This window comes from Myxine glutinosa, unplaced genomic scaffold (genome assembly GCF_964187855.1).
Source record: "Myxine glutinosa unplaced genomic scaffold, kmMyxGlut1.1 SCAFFOLD_685, whole genome shotgun sequence".
Taxonomy (NCBI): Eukaryota; Metazoa; Chordata; class Myxini; order Myxiniformes; family Myxinidae; genus Myxine; species Myxine glutinosa.
The window spans coordinates 9,844-33,971 of record NW_027616780.1 but is presented as its reverse complement, the minus strand read 5'-3'; the positions used below and the strand labels follow the sequence as shown (position 1 = coordinate 33,971).

The 24,128-nt window shown below is 35.3% G+C and overlaps 1 protein-coding gene across 1 annotated transcript; it reads right to left on the bottom strand.

Moving 5' to 3' along the window:
* Window positions 1-13,487: 13,487 nt before the first annotated feature.
* On the bottom strand, window positions 13,488-15,020 carry LOC144889076 (uncharacterized; the record flags this gene model as incomplete). Its single annotated transcript, XM_078768904.1, has 4 exons — window positions 14,449-15,020; window positions 14,183-14,345; window positions 13,910-14,059; window positions 13,488-13,775 (listed from the first exon to the last, which is right to left on the bottom strand). Coding segments are annotated over exons 1-4 (648 nt in total), but the record flags the coding sequence as incomplete, so codon positions are not given.
* Window positions 15,021-24,128: the final 9,108 nt, after the last annotated feature.

The following is a 24,128-nucleotide window of genomic DNA, read 5'->3' as shown; positions in this document are numbered from 1 at the left end:
CCGGTATTTAAATTAATTCTCTTATTTGTTTTGTGAATTTTTTTACCAGTTGCCTTTTCAATTATACCTATTTGATATTTTTCACATTCATTATGTTTTCCATTTATATACCAAGGTTGATTACACCTCCACTCTTTAGTCTGGTTGATACTTGGTTCTATCATTTATATAATAGTAAAAAAGGCGGCGGTAGCCCGTTAAAATCCCCAACCCCCCCTTTTTAACTTATCACTTATATATATCTTATCACTTATGTATATCTTATCACTTATATATATATCTTATCACTTATATATATCTTATCACTTATATATATCTTATCACTTATATACTTATATAACCATAAGGGAGACTATCAATTCCATTTTCTAAAATAAACCTCTTATCATCAAAAGCCCCCAATGCTTTCTTATTCACCTCTTCTGAATATAATTGATGTTTATAACTTCTTATTCCATTAATCTTTCTAAACTCTTCTTTCTTTGTTGTTAAACAGTTATAATAATCCTTAAAGTTTATTGTTTCTTTAATGACATTTTTCTTTACACCTTTTAATTTCTTATCAGTTTTTTCAACGTTATTCACAATGTATTTATAAGCATAAGCCTTAGACCTCAATCCCACAAATTCACTCATGACATTTCCTCCTAATTCATCCTTGAACTTTCCAATCACCTTTTTATTTTTAGAAGAGAACAACTCACTCTCTGGACTGTAATTACTCGTGTCATAGATATTAATGTCTCTTTTCATGTCTGAATAAACATCGTTGGTATTAATTTTCAAAATAAAACTATCTGTATCCATATAAAGTAGATTAACATCATTTTGATATTTCTTCCTCAAGTTATTATAAAAGTAATCATACATTAATGACTTTGATAAATCAAGAATTGTTGTCCCAATATAAATAGGTTTGTTCATTTCAATACTCTCTTTAATCAAATGGATCGCACAAAAGTTCTCAGTAAAGACCTCAGCTCGAGTAAAACTCGGTCTATTAATTAATTTTGATGCTTGTTCCCAAGATGTTGATAATCTGATATTTTGTCTTTTCCTCACATTCTCCATAGTCTTACCAAAGACCGCATTATTCATCAATTTATAAAAGTCTTTCTCAAAATCTGTTTTTGACTCTGTTCTTCTTTGTGTATTAAAATCAATGTACCCCTTTAACCAATGACTTTGATTGAACTTTAGAACCCTATGGATCTTCTCTACTCTTAGACCTTTTGATAAATATTGTCGCAAATTTCTTTGGTGTAGAACATAATTTTTCTTGTTATATAATGTAGTAAGTAATTTTTCTGTTGATTCACCTATATCAAACGATCGTTGATAATCACTCAACCATTCTTTCTTTGGACTTTCTTTCTCACAAGCAAATGGGAGATCTTTGTGTAGGTTATGGAGTTCCTCTGGATATTTTAAATCAATTTCAAAATAATAACCAACTTTTTCTTCATCCAATTCTTTTTGTGTAGAGATACATACATCTTGTAAAACGTTTTTGTAGTCTTTTTCCTTTACCCATCTAAGTTTTCCATAAGGAAGAGCCTGAGACATTGCCCAGCCATACAGGTTGTTTGCGTCATAGTACATCAAGTAAGAACTCTCTTTCGTTGGATCATAATTTGGAAGATATTTGTTATTTGCTTTTGCGTATCTACTCGAGCAGACTTGTGAAATTCCACCTCTTTTTGCCTTTTCAATCATCAAAAGCATATCAACATCGGTTATCAAATCCAAACCTTGTTTTGTCATTTTCAACATCGCACTCCAGGCCAATCCAGGTGCTGTGTAGTAGTGAGCAGGATCCAATCCATATCCAGTGCGACAAACAGATCTAAAGGCTTCAAATACATCGGCCAATAAAAGCACATGTTTTGAGATACAAATCGTGATACTCGCCAAGATTCTTGATGTTATATTTTTCCCAAACATTTTGTGCGTGTACATAATCTTTATCAGATATATTACTGTTGTTTAATTTGTTATAGAAATTTTCTTTTGAAGGAAGTTGTGTTTCATTGAATCTCTCAAATGAGTCCATATAGTCATAGGGGTAAATTCCCTTTTGTGTTAGAAAATCTTTATCTAAAAAATACTCTGAAAGACATGGAAACTCTTTTAGATTTTGAACCAAGTTAACCAATGGACTTGCCATGAATTTAAATGTATCAAGAAATCTGATATGAGTAATAGGAGATGTGTGAATTGTTTTTGTGAATGAAATGTATTTCTGATCCGTGTTTGGAATTGCTGAGATACTTCCAGAAGTCTTTGAGAGTTCCTTGATAAATAGATGTGTATCATAATGAGCGTTGTTATGAAGAAAGACAGGAATGAAAGAGGGGAGTTGATAATTAATATTACAACTTTGATGAGCCAGACCTCTATATTTACCAGTGAGATGACAATGGTCTCTAACCTTTAGACCTTTACCAATTTTCTCCTCACAAATATGACAGACATTGTTTTTTATAAATTCCCTTTTTTCTTTACTTGTTAAGGACATTGGTTTATTGGTTTCTCTCATTATCTTGGTTAATCGAACACAGTCTTTTTCTAGTCGTTTCACAAACTCCTCTGGGGTATTTGAGCCTCTATACATCTCTAACTTGTTATATTTATCACCAACGGATGATTTGATATAATAACAAAAACCACAAGGAGTATGTTTTTGATATTTATTTGTGTATGATTCTTTTGGATCTGGAGAAGCAGTATCAATTTTTTCTAAAATACTTTCAAAATCAGCATATATAACAAATGGATGTTTGATCTTTTTATTTTCATCTTTGAATGTGATCTTTGAGCCTTCTTTAGGCATATTGATTACCGTTGATTTATGTTCGCCACAATAATTTGAATGTTTATCTAATCTTTCTTGTGAATTGAAGAAGTTAAGACAACGCAAACAAATATATATTTTATTTGTTCTCTTACAGACTTGTGGTTTTATTAATTTAGCAATATCTTTGATGTATGTATAATGTGAATTTTCGTCTGAATTAAAATATAGAAGATTAATATGAGTTTGTTTACAATTGTCAGAAAGCTTTAAAACCTGAATGTTGTTTGTTTCTGTTAGACCATAAACATTAACTGATAAATTATTCATCTTTTCAAATTTAGGAATATCATTTAAAGTCATCGGAAACTTTAGATCTTTCGTATTTAATGTATTCTCATATTTTTTATAATGAGATACTCTTTCATCATGAAAATGTGGAGGATGTAAGTGTGCTAAAATAGACCAGAGAAAACATTTATTGTCTTTATTTTTGATATTGATAACTGCTTTTCTATTTTTGATAACACTGGGTAAATCAATGTAAGAAGAAGCTTTTAGAGGATCTGATTTAAGAATATGAATGTCTATGTAAATAATTTTTCCTATATTGAATCCACTTCCTACGATTGAATTATCCACATCTTGCTCTTGTTTAATAAGTTCATCATAGACTCCTGATGTTTTAAAATCTTGATATGAAGATATAAAGTGTGGCTCAGTTCTCATGTATGGTGCATCTATAACTCCTTCATCCTTTGTCATTTCTAATTTTACTCCCATATAAAATTTAAGTGGTTTCATTTCCTTTAGTGTTTTTTCAATCAACGTTTGAACAGCAGGTTTAACTATTTCTACAGCATCAACTATAGACTCTGGTTCAGGAGGTTTGAAGTTAAAGACTCTTATTTTAATATGTCCTTTGAATGCACCATCAGAGTTTTTAATAGTAAACAATTTTGACAAGTGTTTGTTAGTTTTAAGATGGGCTTTAAACCCCTTCTTGAGGATGGTTGTTTTACAGACCTTACAATGTTTTGTTTTAGGTGGAAGAGGGGAAAGTTTGTTAAGAATGTTGTATGTATGTTTTGCGGTGAGAATATGTTGTTTATAATATTTTACTTCCTTCTCGCAAGTATCACAATAAACCATATTTATAGCGTGAGAAAACGTGGTGTTTTATATATATCACTGTGCTTAAAATAAAACACTTTTGAGCTTTACAGCTCCGTTTTATATATATCACTGTGCTTAAACTAAAACACTTTTTCACTCAGAATCATCTAAGTCATAACTATCACATGAATACTCAGAATCATACTCAGAGTCATCAATAAAGCTACTCTCATAACTATCATTTGAGCACAAACTATTAGTATCATAACTATCATCACCATCGTCCAAGTTCAATGAAATACTATCATCACTATCGTCCGAGTTCAATGAAATAGTAAAATCTTCACTGCTGTATTGACTCATATTTAATTAGCAAGAAAAATATTCCCATCAATATCTATATACTTTCTTTCATTAACAGATTCAATCTCTACAATTTTTATATCAAAAGTTATCTTTAAATAATCTCTAACTATCATAGAACGAAATGACATTTCACCAGAAATATTAACATCATTCATTTTACTTAGATCTACACCCTTTGGATTATTAAAGAAAATACAAATGTCTCCTCTAGAATTATTAATGGTCTTATCATTCTTTTTCAAAGTATCGTGGTCAATCACTTTTTCAAGCTTTGAATAAATTGCCAGGAGTAGAGGAGAAACTTTTGTTAGATTTACTTTAATGGATGTCTTTCCAGGTATAGTTAGAGCTCTTCCTTTAAATGAAATAGAGGGGCTCATGTTATTTTCCATAACTGGTTTTACCCAAAAATTTCCATATTTATCTTTGTTCAATTTAACATCTTTGACATATTTTTCTATATCTTCCACCGAAGTAGAGATTGATTGAAATTTGTCTTTTGTGCTTTGAAACATTGTATTTATTAATGAATAAACTTGCGTTTAGTTTAAGTAAAAATTTACCACATAAATATGATAAGTTCTGAAGGATATTTAGAATTTCCAGACTCTCCATATGATAAATTAGAGAATTGTCCGGCTTGTGATAGAGTGGGGCTTAATGATGAGGATTCATATAAACAATGTTTATTCTGTGATTATATTCTAATTAATGATAATAAGAAATATAAAAAAACATATAACTCTTTTAAATTAGAACCAAAAATGAATTACTTTACAAGATTAATAAGAGAGATGAATGTTAAGCATTATGGTGATAATACACCATTTCTTACAAGGAAAGAGACTCTTTGTATTGAGGAAATGTATAAGGGTTTAATGATATTTATTATTCAAAATAATTTTAATGGAAATGTTAATACAAGATACTACATAAATAAAATAATGAATTATTTTGAAATTAAACCCGAACTCAGGATAAAATATAGAGTTTCTAAAATAGCTCAAAAAAAGTTAGATGACTTGTTTTCCAAATATATAAATGAATGATTTTTTACCCGTTTGGGAAAATAAGATAAAGTTTAATAACCATAAAAACATTCCAAATTCATTGAGATGTCTAATAGTTGGTTCAAGCGGATGTGGGAAAACCTGTTTACTTTTAAAGATGCTCCTTGGTCCTAATTTTTTAGATTATGATAATTTAATAATTTTTACAAAGTCAAGTTTTCAACCCGAGTATCAACTACTCTCACAGGGTTTTAATGCAGGTCTTAAAAAGGAAGACATTATCGGTTTATTTAAACTTCAAAACAAACTGAATGATTATAATATTGAAGATATAATACAATTATTTTGTGATACACAGAAATCAAAATCGAAACCCATAACTTGTATTCTCAGTGATAATACGGATGATATACCTTCACCTCAAGATTTAGATAAATCAAAAAAGAACCTCGTCATCTTTGATGATTGTGTTAATGAGAGAAACCAAACAGTAATGGATAGCTACTATACAAGAGGGAGACATTCTTCTTGTAATTGTATATATCTTAGTCAATCATATTTTCAACTCCCTCGACGCTCAATAAGAAACAATGCCAATACTTTTATTTTATTTAAGTTAAATTCAATAGATGTAAATAATTTTTGGAGAGATAATTGCTCTACGTTATGTAGTAAAAAAGAATTTGAAAATTATATGAAACACACGATTGGAAAATATAAATATATTGTTGTGAAACAAGATGAGATACTAAATGATATTTTTCAATAAATAAATACAGAAAATGAATACCGAAGAAAGAGAAAGAAAGTTTAAGGAACATCAACAATTAGTTTCAAAAGTTGTTAAACAACAGGAAGAGATAAAGAAGAAACGGAGACAGAAACTAACTGGTGAAGAAGCCTTTGAAAGAAAACAAGAGAAATTCTTTAAACCACTTTTGAAAACTCAACACTCACCTACAGTTCCCACGGTAGAATTTACTCCGAAAAAACTTCAAATGCTCAAAGATTTTAGTCAGATAACAAAACAAGAACTTGGTGAATTAGAATATGATGACGAGGGATTATTTCGGAAACTTGAGGAGGTAAATCAACCCCCTAATTATGTTGTGGAAGCTCTTCAAAACAATGAATATTCGGCGGGTTCAAAAACCAGAGCAGGTCTCATTCCAACAGAAGAACCAGCAGTGTTTCATCTTGTGGAAGAAAAGGTATTGATATTTAATGATGAATTGATGTTCTTGAGTTCTACTCAACCAAATGTTAAATTAACTCCAAGATTAATGTTTCTTCTAACAAACCCCGGATTCAGCGGTTCAAAATATTTTGAGGAACCACTTGATATGGAAAGAGAGGAAGATAGGGTATATATTGAGTTGCTAAATGCACTTGATTATGGAGTTTCTGTTGCTGGTAAAAGTAAGAAGAATGAGAAGGAGAAACATATTATTGATGCTTTAAGTAAGCTTGGTTCGGGTGTTAGTTTTCTTCCAAATGACCCATCACAATTAGTTAATAGGCTATTATTGTTGTTAGGTAGTAAGAAGGCTGGAAACAACAATTGTTTTAATGAATCCTCAGCCATTTTAGATCAGTTGATGAACATGAAAATAATTAATAAATGTCAATACAAAGATATTTTATTAGATATTAAATAAGATGAGAAGCACAATTCTTAGTTTTAATTTCACAACGAGCGATTACACAGCTTCATTCCCTTACCCACTACAACTTGACCCCCTTACCTCATATGAGGCATCTTTGTTGTCAATGGAAACTTACAATACCCTTTTTAATATCACAGAGAAAAACAACAAGTTTAGTTATAATCCAGGAAGTGGATATAAAACTATAACCGTTTCACCTGGAGCTTACGAGATTTCTCAAATATCTTCAGAAGTCTCTCGCCTTATGAAAGAAAAAGGTGATGAACCAAAAAATATTGTAATAGATATTCAAACACACACTTCAAAATCAACTATTAAACTTAAAAATAATTATAAAGTTGATTTCACGATTGAAAATTCGTTTAGAGAGCTATTGGGTTTCTATTCAAAAAAGATTGAAACTAACGGGACGTTTTACAGTGATAATGTTATCCAAATATCCTCCGGTATAAATTCAGTATTAATTCATTGTGATTTGATTGATGGTGCTTATAACGATGGAATAAGAACAAATACAATATTTTCATTCAGTGCATACTCAACCCCGATTGGTTATAAATTTAATATGGAACCAAAAAATCTTGTCTATTTACCTGTGTCAGGAAAAACCATATACAGAGTAAGTTTTAGGATAACCGACCAAGATAATCGTATGATATCCTTTAATGATGAAATTATATCCATCAGAATTCACCTACGTGAAGTTTTTCAATAAATAAATAATGGTTATTGTGAGAAAACACGAGTTGGGAAAATATAAAATAATTACAGGGGAGGGCATGTTCCTTTCACCAGACTATACAAGGTATGTGGGTAGAGGATACTATAAACCTAAGAGACAACGAGGTGTAGGTCATCAATTTCGAAATAAAGGAGATGGGATAATTGATACTCTAATGGGTATTGGTTCAACCATCCTTAAACATAAAGACCTAATTGATTCAACTGCTTCTGCCGTGGGCTCCGTTGCGGGTGCTATAAAGAGTATAAAAGATGCTCAAAAGGAGTCTCATAAATTACAAGCAATCAAAGAAATAAAAAAAGGTAAAACTCAACTATCTTCACAAGAACGACAAAAAATCATTAAAATACTTGGGTCAGGGTTTCAACAATTTTAATGCTATATAAATACAAGTATGGAAGCGATTGATAGTATCTATGATTTGGATGATACGATTATCATTTCAAACTCCACTAAAAAGGAAGACTATTTTAAGGTAAATGCTATAACAGGAACAGACTGGAATTCAAACGGAACAAAAAGTTTTGAAATAAATAATCAACAAACTTACTTGAATCTAGCTGATAGTTTCTTGCTGTGTAAATTTAAATTCACTAAGGCTGCGAATAATACTAATGCTACACTCGTAAATGATTTCTTCTGGAAAATGTTTGACAGTGTCCGCCTGTATATTGGAACACAAGAGGTTGAAGCGGTTGATTATGTCTCTGCTACATCTGAAATGATGAAATTTACACTATATTCGTTTAGTGATAGAATGGGTAAGGGAGCTGTTGAAGGTTTTATTCCTGATATGTCAACGGGTACAAACGCAGACCCTGGTTATAGTCAAAGGAAGTCAATGTATAATGATGACGCAAAAGCTGAGAATAGTTTTACCGTAGCAGTACCTCTGAAAGGTATATTTGGATTTTGTGATTATGATAAAGTTTTGTATGGGCTTAAAATTAGATTTCAACTACAAAGGAATGATAATGTAAATAGATTGCTTTTTGGGGTTGAAAATGCTTTTGGAGAAAATAATAAATTTGTTATTAATGATTTGTGTTGGTATATCAGTGAATATACTCCTAATCTTAAAACGGAAGAGATGTTAAATAGAAGACTTAACTCAAAGAAACCGCTAAATGTATCATACCTTAAAAGAAGATGTCAACACGTTAAACTGGAACACACTACCTACACTTGGAATTTGGGTGTTCTTCAAGGAAAGCCACGATACCTCTGGCTCATTTTAAAAAAACCAGATGGAGAGGACGGTACTAATAAGAATAATGCGCTGAGTGATAATGCTAAGGTGAAACAACTTCGGGTTTCTCTTGATGGCACATTTTATCCGCGAGATAGATTGGAAATTGATTGGGAAAAAAATGATTATGCGGAAGCCTACAAGTCCTACCAAAAGGTGTGTGAAAGTAATGGTAATAATGATCCTATTTTGGATATGGTTGCGTTTCAAAAACTTTATACAATCTACACAATTGACCTGAGTTCTCAAAAGGAAACTATAAAGTCTAATCGAGTGGATACTTCTCTATACATTGAAAGAGGGGAGAGTGAAGAGGTTAATGCATATTGTTTGCTTTTGGAGGAAACAGAATTACAGATTAATACAGATAATGGTGTTATGATTAATATCACATAGGTTTTTTCTCATAAATAAATGGTTGGGGTATATGTTAATCAAATCAATCTTAATAAATTAACATCTTGTATTCAAAATCAAAAGCCTTGTATTATTAATGTTAATACAATTCAAAGAAAAGGAGCTGTAAGAATTGATGTTTTACTCACACACACACAAGTAAAAACACTAAATGATGTTGGATCACTTAAAATTAAAATGACGAAACCTATGTTAAAGAAATATTCAATAGACGAGTCAAGAGGAGGATTTCTCCCGTTTCTAATTCCTTTATTTGCTGGTTTAAGTGCGGCGGGAGCATTGACTGGTGGTATTTCAGCAGCGGTAAAAACTGCTAACGAAAGGAAGGCACAACTAAAAGCTCAAAAAGAATTGGAAAGACATAACAAGGAGTTGGAGAAACAAATTAGTGGAAGTGGTGTAATTGTAGATTTTGCTCAAAAACTTGAAAGTCTACCTGATAAAGCTAGATTGTTGGTTGGAGATATGCTTTCCTCTATCGCTCAAGCGGGTGTTAAACTAACTAAACGGGGTAATGGATTGTATCTTTCTCATAAATAAATGGATAAATGGTTTAAACAATTTGGAAAGAATACAACGTCAAATATAGAACTAGCTAAGTATTGTAAAACACTAAAAATTGATAATGTGGTTATTTGTATGAGAGATGAATTAATACATATAAATAAGAATACAAAGAATATTATTATGAATTTAGACACACAGAATGGTTCTCATTGGGTTTGTATTCATAATAGTCAGGATAAATATTATTTTGATAGTTATGGTATGCCACCACCTGTTGAAGTAATACAATTCTTACAGAATGGTGTTTATCAAACATTTCAAGTTCAAGAAATTAATTCTAAATGTTGTGGTCAATTATGTTTATATGTATTATTTCAACTCAACAATAATGAAAATTTTTATGATATCATTTTTAATCTAATATAAATGACTTATGTTGGAAAAGATGGTTCTATCTTTGGAAAATCCTCTCAGGATATTGATTTATCAAATTATTATACAAAGGCACAGGCTGAACGACAAAAATATAGTGTAAGTAAAAATATTAATATGAAGAATACTTATAAATTAATCAATTATCCAAACCCTACAGATGCGAATGACTTAATTAGATTAAGTGATTTATCACAATATATATTTTTAAAGAAAACAGCACGTTTTGTGAAAGAAGTAAAATTTACAACCACAACACCTGGTTATACTGACCATACACCTTTCCTCATTGAATTTAACTACCTGCTTACAATTGAATTTTATAAAGAAGGACATTTAGTTAATATGCGAATTAATAAATGGGGGTATGATATGCCTGATTTAGGGTATAATTGGTCTTTTTCAATAAACATAGAAGACCTACATGATTTAAATCAGTCTCGTAAAGAAGAATATTATCCACTTGGTGAGGATAAGGATTTATGTGGAAGTACAATTAGTAAACAACAAATACGTGATTTTAAGAAAAGAAAAATATATGATAGTATAGCGATGGTTCGCATGACAAAGAAGGAAGGTAATGAGATAAGGATAGAAAGCCGAGGAATACAAACCGATTTGGTAGTGGGAAGATGGGGTGGTATTACCTGTCATAATATTAATCTCACATATATTTCTGATACATAAATGGCAGGAAGAAGACTACAAGAGAATTATAATTTTTGTATTCAAGGATACCTACAAGAAAAGGGTGCTCGGTATTACATACCTTATGATTTGGAGCATATACATGGGAATTTTGTCATTAAAAACTGGCCTTATACTGATATTGTTAAACCCACAAATAGAGACTTGTTTAAAATATTAAATAAAAATGAACTTCTCAAAGTTATGAAATATAAAACTCTTTTAGAAATCGTCAACAAATCTTATTGGTATCCTATTATGAGAAAAATAATTATAGATACAAGAATATCTCAAAATCCAGATGAGTATATGTATAATATTCTTTGGGGTTCAAACTCAAGGGTAGCAAGGGATGAGGAAGGAGTTGAAGAAGAGAAGGAGGAAAGAGAGAAAAAGGAGAAGGAGGAAAGGGAGAGGGAGGAGAAGGAGGAGAGGGAGAAAAAGGAGGAGAAGGAGGAGAGGGAGAAAAAGGAGAAGGAGGAAAGGGAGAAAAGGGAGAAGGAGGAAAGGGAGAAAAGGGAGAAAAAGGAGAAGGAGGAGAGGGAGAAAATGGAGGAGGAGGAGAGGGAGCAAAGAGAGATGGAAATCAGTGAGATTCATAAAAGATTGAGTGTATTAAAGCAAATAAATCAATCTCAACGCACCGAAGAGGAAATTAAAGAATTAACAACTCTTATGAAGATAATAGTTTCAAAAATAAGAACGTCAATGTCTTCAATTTCAGGGAGGAGATTTAAACGAGAAAGTGGTGAAGAAGAAGAAGAAGAAGAAGGAAAAGATTATGTGATTGATGATGTTGGTGTCATTGACTTTAGTTAGTTTTTATTTGTAAATAAATGGAGGAGAGAGTGAAGGCATTCCTTAGGATTCTTTATGTTTTAAAAATAAAGATTGAAATGTATATGTTGAAAACCAAAAAGGTTTTGATACTCTGTCGGAATTTTTCTGATAAATAAATATGAGTTATTGTCTCAAATGTAAAAAGAAAACTAAATCTAAAAATATCTCTTATGTTAAAGCTAAAAATAATAGAGTTTATCAAAAAGGAATATGTCAAGTATGTGGCTCTAAAAAGTGCCAATTCATCTCTCCTAAAAGAGGAGGAGACATACAAAAGTTTCTGTCAGGAAGTAAATTTACAACAACTGGAATTCCAGGGGAATTACACCTTCCAGGGTATTCTTTCTGTGGTCCAGGAACAAACTTGGATAAAAGATTAGATGAGGCTGACAATCCTAAACCTTGGTCTAAACCTACAAATAGGGTTGACGAAGTGTGTATGAAGCATGATATTGCTTATGGGAAAACCACTACGTTGACTGAAAAACATAAAGCCGACAGCGAAATGTTGTATAATTTGTCTTTGATACAAAATCCAACGTTGAGAGAGAAAGTTGATAGGTTTATTGTGAGAAATTTGATAAATGCTAAATTGAAACTTGGTCTTGGTTATTCCTCAAAAAACTATTAGGCTCTAATGATGTCATCAAGACTGAGGAGCTTTTGGCTGAAGAATTACACAAACCTATAATCACAAAGTTTAAAAGAAGGAAGGTTTATTCTAAATACACCGACCACATATGGTCCGCTGATTTAATTGAATTGAATAATGACAGGGGATACAGGTATGCTTTAACCGTTATTGATTTGAGGAGTAGATTTGCCTGGGTTGTCCCTTTAAAAAATAAAAGGGGTGATACTTTAATGTTAGCCTTTAAGCTAATATTTGATCGGGATAAAAGGAAACCAAAGAAGTTATGGACTGATGAGGGAACAGAGTTCTATAACAAAATATTCATGAAATTTCTTAAGGGGAAGGGTATTAAATTATACAGCACCTTTAATGAAGGAAAGGCAGTTGTTATTGAGCGTTTTAATCGTACTTTGAAAGAGAAATTATATAAAAAATTCACAGAACTCGGTTCTCAAAAATGGGTGTATTTAATTCAGGATATTGTAGATGATTACAACAATACAGTTCATTCATCAACAAAATCAAAACCATCAGAAACATTTACAAAATTAGAATATGAAAAGGAGATTAATTTGAGAAAGCCCAAGTTCAAAGTTGGTGATATGGTAAGGATATACAAATGGAAAAGCCATTTTGAGAAAGGTTATACACAAAAATGGACTCGTGAATTATTTAAAATCGCTGATGTAATGGCTACAAACCCTTGGACTTACAAATTAAATGATATAAATCGAGAAGAAATCTTGGGTTCATTTTACTCGCAAGAATTACAAAAAACAAAGCTAATAATTCATTAAACAACATTTCTATTCACCCCACCCAGATTAGCTAATTTAATTAGTGGTAATAAAAAAAAATTTAAATAAATTAAAATCATAAGCCACACCCACACAGACCATGCCCACACAGACCCCGCCCACACAGACCCCGCCCACACAGACCCCGCCCACACAGACCACACCCATCATCCCCCACCCTCCGTGCACCCCCACCCTTGACCCTTCACCCCCCTCATCCCACCCCCACCTTCCCCACACACACAAGGGGAGGGGAGGGGTGGGATGAGGGGGGTGAAGGGTCTTTGGCAGGGGTGCACCTCCCCGTTCCCTCCTTTATTCTCTTTTTGTAATTAATAATTAAATAATTGTAAACAAAACAAATATATATAAATATTGAAAACATTAAAATCTTTATATTATTAAAACATTTTTCTTGAGGTATACATTCAACTTCTCCCCAGCATAAGTCATCAATTTCTTCCCAGCACAAGTCAAAGGTTGGTTCAGCAGATGTCTTCAGGTTTTGAATCTCTTCCTGAAGACAAGAGGACAAGAGGGGAGAGAAAATATTACACACACACACATACACACACACACACACACACAAATACACACACATACACACACACACACACACACACAAGGATATGAGGATATTGGGATACATACCTCTAAAAAATCGAGCTTTGTGTTCAAGTGGTCGAGTTGAAAATTTAGGGTACCACATGTTGACGGGAAATAACCACTCTTTGGAAAATCAAAAGCATCCCACTCAAAGCCGTGGTTGTGGTTGTGGTTATCTGTTGATGGTGTTATATTCTTTCAAAAAAGAAAGAAAAAACGTTAATAATTTCTCCTAAAAGATACATTGTATTGACAATGAATAAATAAATGACAGCTCCCGTTTAATGGTACCAATCAGAGAAATGAATAATTAATTACCTGAGACAAACTCCGATGGTGATCATCTTCTAAGAACGGTGAAACATCAAATTCATTCAATCTGTGAGGCAGGTCGCTCCAACCCGTGTTCAATTCATTGTAAACCTCTTGTGGAACAACTTGAAACTCTGCCAAGACCAGGTCATTTTGAAAACCTGAATTGCTGTAATAAAAAAATATATCATGAGTCATATAAATTTAAATTAATCACATACAAAGCTCTCACCAACAGTTCAATTCTGAATGTTCAAACAGTTCAAACTTACCCTTGTGAGTATTCTTCATCACTGGAATAAGACATGTTGATGCTCATGTTCTTCGGTTCGTAATGATAAAAACAGCACGGCAACCCGACCTTTATAATGACCAAAATGTATTTTCGGGAACAGAACTCAGCTTTAACATTTCGAGGAAACAGGAAATAAGACAATGAAAACTTTCTGGGAAGTTATCCAAGTCAGTGAAACAACGTCATTTCTCAAAAGCGAATAATTAATTTTAAAAAGGTTTGAGTATGGTGATGGAAGTTGGAGGAGAATTAAATTATTTCCCACGCATAAACAAATATTTGTAGGGTCGATGTTTGAGTGGGTTATATTCACCAGATGATATTAAGAGTAAAAGGTTAAAAGGTCCATAAGGTCAGAAGGATCACAGGTGTTTAAGTGGTCTAATGAATAAGGATAACATGTCAAAAGGTTAGAAGGTTCGTAAAGAACAGGGTGAGAGAAATAGAGGTGTTTAGGGGCAATGAGGGAGGGAAAGAATTAATATGGAAGTGAATGGGTCAAAGATTAATCTGCCAGATGATATGTAGAAGAAGGATGATAGGTCTATAAGAGAAAACAAATATTTGTAGTGTTTGAGTGGTCTAATGAACAACATTAAGGATAGGTACTACAGACAAAAGGTTCATAAAGATGAGGGTGGGAGAAATAGAGGTGTTTATGATTTTTGAAAAAGACAAGGGGGTAAATGACATTAGATAGGGATTTCCCATGTTAAACGGAGGTGTCCCAGAAGCAACATTATTACACTACTTGTGTTAGTGTTGAAAAACCACTTTTCGCACTTGTGTTAGGGTTGAAAAAACACTTTTCACACTTGTGTTGGTGCAGGAAACCACTTTTGCACTTGTATTAGTGTGGAAAAAACACTTTTCGCACTTGTGTTAGTGTTGAAAAACCACTTTTCGCACTTGTGTTAGTGTTGAAAAACCACTTTTCGCACTTGTGTTAGTGTTGAAAAACCACTTTTCGCACTTGTGTTGTTGCAGGAAACCACTTTTGCACTTGTATTAGTGTGGAAAAAACACTTTTTGCACTTGTGATAGTGTTGAAAAACCACATTTCGCACTTGTGTTAGTGTTGAAAAACCACTTTTCTCACTTGTGTTGGTGCAGGCAACCACTTTTGCACTTGTATTAGTGTGGAAAAACCACTTTTCGCACTTGTGTTAGTGTTGAAAAACCACTTTTCGCACTTGTGTTGGTGCAGGAAACCACTTTTGCACTTGTATTAGTGTGGAAAAACCACTTTTCGCACTTGTGTTAGTGTTGAAAAACCACTTTTCGCACTTGTGTTAGTGTTGAAACCACTTTTCACACTTGTGTTATTGTTGAAAAACCACTTTTCACACTTGTGTTGGTGCAGGAAACCACTTTTCCACTTGTATTAGTGTGGAAAAAACACCTTTTGCACTTGTGATAGTGTTGAAAAACCACTTTTCACACTTGTGTTAGTGTTGAAAAACCACATTTTGCACTTGTGTTGGTGCAGGGAACCACTTTTGCACTTGTATTGGTGTGGAAAAAACACTTTTTGCACTTGAGATAGTGTTGAAAAACCACTTTTCGCACTTGTGTTAGTGTTGAAAAACCACTTTTCGCACTTGTGTTGGTGCAGGAAACCACTTTTGCACTTGTATTAGTGTGGTAAAACCACTTTTCGCACTTTTGTTAGTGTTGAAAAACCACTTTTCGCACTTGTGTTAGTGTTGAAAAACCACTTTTCGCACTTGTGTTATTGTTGAAAAACCACTTTTCGCACTTGTGTTGGTGCAGGAAACCACTTTTGCACTTATATTAGTGCGGAAAAAACACTTTTTGCACTTGTGATAGTGTTGAAAAACCACTTTTCGCACTTGTGTTAGTGTTGAAAAAACACTTTTCGCACTTGTGTTGATGCAGGAAACCACTTTTGCACTTGTATTAGTGTGGAAAAAACACTTTTTGCACTTGTGATAGTGTTGAAAAACCACTTTTCGCGCTTGTGTTAGTGTTGAAAAACCACTTTTCGCACTTGTGTTGGTGCAGGGAACCACTTTTGCACTTGTATTAGTGTGGAAAAAACACTTTTTGCACTTGTGTTAGTGTTGAAAAACCACTTTTCGCACTTGTGTTAGTGTTGAAAAACCACTTTTCGCACTTGTGTTAGTGTTGAAAAACCACTTTTCGCACTTGTGTTGGTGCAGGAAACCACTTTTGCACTTGTATTAGTGTGGAAAAAACACTTTTTGCACTTGTGATAGTGTTGAAAAACCACTTTTCGCACTTGTGTTAGTGTTGAAAAACCACTTTTCGCACTTGTGTTGGTGCAGGAAACCACTTTTGCACTTGTATTCGTGTGGAAAACCACTTTTTGCACTTGTGTTAGTGTTGAAAAACCACTTTTCGCACTTGTGTTAGTGTTGAAAAACCACTTTTCGCACTTGTGTTGGTGCAGGAAACCACTTCTGCACTTGTATTAGTGTGGAAAAAACACTTTTTGCACTTGTGATAGTGTTGAAAAACCACGTTTCTCACTTGTGTTAGTGTTGAAAAACCACTTTTCGCACTTGTGTTGGTGCAGGAAACCACTTTTGCACTTGTATTAGTGTGGAAAAAACACTTTTCGCACTTGTGTTAGTGTTGAAAAACCACTTTTCGCACTTGTGTTAGTGTTGAAAAACCACTTTTCGCACTTGTGTTGGTGCAGGAAACCACTTTTGCACTTGTATTAGTGTGGAAAAAACACTTTTTGCACTTGTGATAGTGTTGAAAAACCACTTTTCGCACTTGTGTTAGTGTTGAAAAACCACTTTTCACATTTGTGTTGGTGCAGGAAACCACTTTTGCACTTGTATTAGTGTGGAAAAAACACTTTTCGCACTTGTGTTAGTGTTGAAAAACCACTTTTCGCACTTGTGTTAGTGTTGAAAAACCACTTTTCCCACTTGTGTTAGTGTTGAAAAACCACTGTTCGCACTTGTGTTGGTGCAGGAAACCACTTTTGCACTTGTATTAGTGTGGAAAAAACACTTTTGCACTTGTGTTATTGTTGAAAAACCACTTTTCGCACTTGTGTTAGTGTTGAAAAACCACTTTTCGCACTTGTGTTAGGGTTGAAAAAACACTTTTCACACTTGTGTTGGTGCAGGAAACCACTTTTGCACTTGTATTAGTGTGGAAAAAACACTTTTCGCACTTGTGTTAGTGTTGAAAAACCACTTTTCGCACTTGTGTTAGTGTTGAAAAACCACTTTTCGCACTTGTGTTAGTGTTGAAAAACCACTTTTCGCACTTGTGTTGTTGCAGGAAACCACTTTTGCACTTGTATTAGTGTGGAAAAAACACTTTTTGCACTTGTGATAGTGTTGAAAAACCACATTTCGCACTTGTGTTAGTGTTGAAAAACCACTTTTCTCACTTGTGTTGGTGCAGGCAACCACTTTTGCACTTGTATTAGTGTGGAAAAACCACTTTTCGCACTTGTGTTAGTGTTGAAAAACCACTTTTCGCACTTGTGTTGGTGCAGGAAACCACTTTTGCACTTGTATTAGTGTGGAAAAACCACTTTTCGCACTTGTGTTAGTGTTGAAAAACCACTTTTCGCACTTGTGTTAGTGTTGAAACCACTTTTCACACTTGTGTTATTGTTGAAAAACCACTTTTCGCACTTGTGTTGGTGCAGGAAACCACTTTTCCACTTGTATTAGTGTGGAAAAAACACCTTTTGCACTTGTGATAGTGTTGAAAAACCACTTTTCACACTTGTGTTAGTGTTGAAAAACCACATTTTGCACTTGTGTTAGTGTTGAAAAACCACTTTTCGCACATGTGTTGGTGCAGGAAACCACTTTTGCACTTGTATTAGTGTGGAAAAAACACTTTTTGCACTTGTGATAGTGTTGAAAAACCACTTTTCGCACTTGTGTTAGTGTTGAAAAACCACTTTTCGCACTTGTGGTAGTGTTGAAAAACCACTTTTCGCACTTGTGTTGGTGCAGGAAACCACTTTTGCACTTGTATTAGTGTGGAAAAACCACTTTTCGCACCTGTGTTAGTGTTGAAAAACCACTTTTCGCACTTGTGTTAGTGTTGAAAAACTACTTTTCGCACTTGTGTTGGTGCAGGAAACCACTTCTGCACTTGTATTAGTGTGGAAAAAACATTTTTTGCACTTGTGTTCGTGTTGAAAAACCAATTTTTGCACTTTTGTTAGTGTTAAAAAACCACTTTTCGCACTTGTGTTGGTGCAGGAAACCACTATTGCACTTGTATTAGTGTGGCAAAAACACTTTTTGCACTTGTGATAGTGTTGAAAAACCACTTTTCGCACTTGTGTTAGTGTTGAAAAACCACTTTTCGCACTTGTGTTGGTGCAGGAAACCACTTTTGCACTTGTATTAGCGTGGAAAAAACACTTTTTGCACTTGTGATAGTGTTGAAAAACCACTTTTCGCACTTGTGTTAGTGTTGAAAAACCACTTTTCCCACTTGTGTTAGTGTTGAAAAACCACTTTTCGCACTTGTGTTGGTGCAGGAAACCACTTTTGCACTTGTATTAGTGTGGAAAAAACACTTTTTGCACTTGTGATAGTGTTGAAAAACCACTTTTCGCACTTGTGTTAGTGTTGAAAAACCACTTTTCGCACTTGTGTTAGTGTTGAAAAACCACATTTCGCACTTGTGTTGGTGCAGGAAACCACGTTTGCACTTGTATTAGTGTGGAAAAAACACTTTTTGCACTTGTGATAGTGTTGAAAAACCACTTTTCGCACTTGTGTTAGTGTTGAAAAACCACTTTTCGCACTTGTGTTGGTGCAGGAAACCACTTTTACACTTGTATTAGTGTGGAAAAAACACTTTTCGCACTTGTGTTAGTGTTGAAAAACCACTTTTCGCACTTGTGTTAGTGTTGAAAAACCACTTTTCGCACTTGTGTTAGTGTTGAAAAACCACTTTTCGCACTTGTGTTGGTGCAGGAAACCACTTTTGCACTTGTATTAGTGTTGAAAAACCACTTTTCGCACTTGTGTTAGTGTTGAAAAACCACTTTTCGCACTTGTGTTAGTTTTTGAAAAACCACTTTTCGCACTTGTGTTGGTGCAGGAAACCACTTTTGCACTTGTATTAGTGTGGAAAAACCACTTTTCGCACTTGTGTTAGTGTTGAAAAACCACTTTTCGCACTTGTGTTAGTGTTGAAAAACCACTTTTTGCACTTGTGTTAGTGTTGAAAAACCACTTTTCACACTTGTGTTGGTGCAGGAAACCACTTTTGCACTTGTATTAGTGTGGAAAAAACACTTTTTGCACTTGTGATAGTGTTGAAAAACCACTTTTCGCACTTGTGTTAGTGTTGAAAAACCACTTTTCGCACTTGTGTTAGTGTTGAAAAACCACTTTTCACACTTGTGTTGGTGCAGATGACCACTTTTGCACTTGTATTAGTGTGGAAAAAACACTTTTTGCACTTGTGATAGTGTTGAAAAACCACTTTTCGCACTTGTGTTAGTGTTGAAAAACCACTTTTCGCACTTGTGTCGGTGCAGGAAACCACTTTTGCACTTGTATTAGTGTGGAAAAAACACTTTTTGCACTTGTGATAGTGTTGAAAAACCACTTTTCGCACTTGTGTTAGTGTTGAAAAACCACTTTTCGCACTTGTGTTGGTGCAGGAAACCACTTTTGCACTTGTATAAGTGTGGAAAAAACACTTTTTGCACTTGTGATAGTGTTGAAAAACCACTTTTCGGCCTTGTGTTAGTGTTGAAAAACCACTTTTCGCACTTGTGTTGGTGCAGGAAACCACTTTTGCACTTGTATTAGTGTGGAAAAAACCACTTTTCGCACTTGTTTTAGTGTTGAAAAACCACTTTTCGCACTTGTGTTAGTGTTGAAAAACCACTTTCTGCACTTGTGTTAGTGTTGAAAAACCACTTTTCACACTTGTGTTGGTGCAGGAAACCACATTTGCACTTGTATTAGTGTGGAAAAAACACTTTTTGCACTTGTGATAGTGTTGAAAAACCACTTTTCGCACTTGTGTTAGTGTTGAAAAACCACTTTTCGCACTTGTGTTAGTGTTGAAAAACCACTTTTCGCACTTGTGTTGGTGCAGGAAAGCACTTTTGCACTTCTATTAGTGTGGAAAAAACACTTTTTGCACTTGTGATAGTGTTGAAAAACCACTTTTCGCACTTGTGTTAGTGTTGAAAAACCACTTTTCGCACTTGTGTTGGTGCAGGAAACCACTTTTGCACTTGTATTAGTGTGGAAAAAACACTTTTCGAACTTGTGTTACTGTTGAAAAACCACTTTTCGCACATGTGTTAGTGTTGAAAAACCACTTTTCGCACTTGTGTTGGTGCAGGAAACCACTTTTGCACTTGTATTATTGTGGAAAAAACACTTTTTGCACTTGTGATACTGTTGAAAAACCACTTTTCGCACTTGTGTTAGTGTTGAAAAACCACTTTTCGCACTTGTGTTGGTGCAGGAAACCACTTTTGCACTTGTAGTCCTTGAGCCAGACCAAAAGTAATGCTCCGGCGGGGGGAGTAATTCTCATTATGATTTTCCATTAGACCAATGTCTCAAGTGTCAGAAAAGGTGTGATGGACATCTGAGAACGGTAGCTTAGTGCCCGGATGGACGCCATCTTTGAAACCACCCAGCTCGAAAATGCCCATTTGGTGGGGTACATTGTTGCACGTGTATCTCGACTTCTATACTAGCTATCGATGTGCGGTTGACGACTAAATATACGTCCGATGTGTACCGTCTAAATAAAAAATAATATGAAGCATTTTGTTTTAGATTAATTATTATAAAAATCAATTATCGAAAAAAAATCATATATTTTTCAATATTTTATTATTAGACTTGTACTTTTTTTAGTGAAACAACACTGGTATGATTTTCCAAATTATGCATTGTGCTACACCGTTTATCTGTCTATAAAAATAACTCAAAAACTAAAACATATCCACCACGAGTTTACAACAAATAAATGTAAAGAGGCATAAAATGACTTAGGCCGCCGCTGGCATTATCTATTCTGACGATAACGCAAGTTAGGAATGTCGTACGGAGAGGATTTTAACACCATACGATATCTAATAAGCAGGCGGAAATTGTTACATAGGAAATCTGCACTTTGGTGGCCATCTTGGATTTCAAAATGGCCGCCAATTATATTAATTATTCATTACTAGAGTTTGGAAAGACGTATGGAGCTGATTTTAACACCATACGATGTATATTCCTAATAAGCAAGCGGAGGTATCATTGAACATGTCATGTTTTAGTCAAATAACACCGGTATGATCTTCCAAATTATACATTTTGCTAAACCGTTTATCTGTCTATAAAGATTTTCAGGCAATTTGGCCTGGATTATAATAGAGAACAACATATGCTATACAATATACAGTGCACACAAAGTTAATCATCAGAGTCGCCATCAGAGTCATTGGCATCCTGAGCCACGATAGCATCATCCTGCACCATGTTGGAGCATCCCTGCAGCTTACACACAACAGTGCACTTCAACCCATTCAGTATGCAGGAGCAATCTGACAGTCGACACGTCCTTCTGCATGTGCATGAGATGAGATTCAAGACGACATCTGGAGCTGGTAGACCCGCCATCCATCGGATTGTGAGCGAACCGCCACCATCGAGTTCCCAACCATGTCCTGCTGATGGTGTTGGGACGTCTGGTAGGTTTTCAAGGCTGCGTCGCCAGATAGCCGCCTGATAGTTGGCCCTAAGCGTATGCTGCATCAAGGAGTCTTCACAAGGCGGCAATTGTCCAGATTCGATCTGGCCCTTCTTTGCACAGAACATGTGATAACGGAGCGAATTAACACCGACGATCTTCGTGTTCTTGGCGTACAGCTGACACGTGAAGGCCTGAATGCTATTGAAGACGTCTGTTGGTACATTCCACGAAGATCCCAGATCTGTGAATGCTTGAAGATACAGCTCATTCGCTTGCACAAGCTTCAAAGCCTTTATCTTTCCTTGGCTAGCCAGAGCACTCACAGTGTCACACCCGCTCCATGCATGAAGCCCTGGCAATGCCCTGCAAACTCCATACCCCAATACCGCAGCCAACTTTCCAACGTCGATCATTCTGACTCGAACCTTTGTTCCTCGTCTGATGAAGAGCTGACTATCGATGGTTCTGCTGAGATGAAGACTGATGATCAGAACGTCGGTGTCATCTGCCACTAAGATGATCGTCTTGTAGTGGGTAGCGGCGTGCTTTGCGTGGAGAAACATACGCGTGTCTGCTTCCTCGTGGCTACATTCGAGTGCTTGCACCAACTTCCACCTATCGCGGGTCAGTACCAGACATTTTTCACCACAGGTGACATACAGTGTTCTGTTGCCTAGCTTTTCGCGATTTGTTTCATGTTTCCACGACTCCGCCAGAAACACAACCAGTTTCTCCTTTGTCTGGCTGCAAGCAAGGAGACGCCGCCAGTTCATGATTTTGTGTGCGGGTCTGATCTCGCTGAAACTGATGCCTTCATTTGAACCGCGGTTCACACGCTCAGCTGCTTTGATGGATTCTTCTGTGTATGTGTCAAAGACAACATCGATGCGCTCACTGCCTTGACCAGCGTGAAGCGCTGCAGCAAGGATGCGGTCAGATAGTTCTTCGAACGTGTCGTTCTCGCCATGCATCTTTTGTATGAGAGCCATCGCATCAATTATTGTTGCACTTCGCTTGTCAACGTTCTCGGCTGGTTCCACAAGACCTTCCATGTGTTTCGCAAGTGCAGCTTTGTTCGTTTTTTTCATTGACCCATCAACGTTTGCCAAAGACCATGGTAACGGCCCTAGTGGGTGACAAAGGACAAGTTGCATGTCGAGGTTCCTTGTCTTGGCGATGAGTATCATGGTGGCAAACAGTTGTCTGTCAGCTCTCAGGACGATCTCCTTGTTTGTGCCCTTCACAACTTTCTGCTTGATCTTACCAAAGGTCTTCAAGTTTAGCTTGTTCAATGTGTCATGAAAGCCTGTTCCCTCTTCAAGACGTTTCTGGAAGCTTTGATACGCCGCTTCCCCCTTTTGCAGGGTGTTGAGTAGGTCATTAGAAACGTCCTCCCTCGCAGCCGCTCCGGTAGATATACTGAGAAGACATGACGGATCATCGGCGAATGGATTGGTCCAGTCATTTTCCAGTAGATCACAGATAGCTGTGACGCCAGACTCATCACGTTTGATGCGAGAAGTAGACAAGTCAGGGTGCTTGGCGTGAGATGTGTCGCTGCCATTCACAAGGATAGTTTCTCGTAGTTGCCTCAGTGCAGTAGCCCGATTTTCTGCAGTTAGATAGTATCGTGACACAGCCCCTTGTCGAAGACTAAAACCTCGTGTTCCTCCAGCTGTTTGCGTATCTTTGTTTACTGTTTCTTCTGTTGTCTGATCAACAGCGATTCTGGCAAATGGATTCCCTGGTCTAAGCTGTACGGAGAAGTAGCCTTGATTGAAATGCCTGTACAACTCGGGGCATGTTTCGTGGAGTTGCGTCATCTGTGCATAGTACACTGGTAGATATCTAGCATAGTTCACCTTGTTCATTGCGAAACACCAAGGGATCACTCTTCTGACACAAGCCAAGTGAAGCATCCAGTCGCCTTCTCTATCCGCACGAATCAACCCCAGCAGG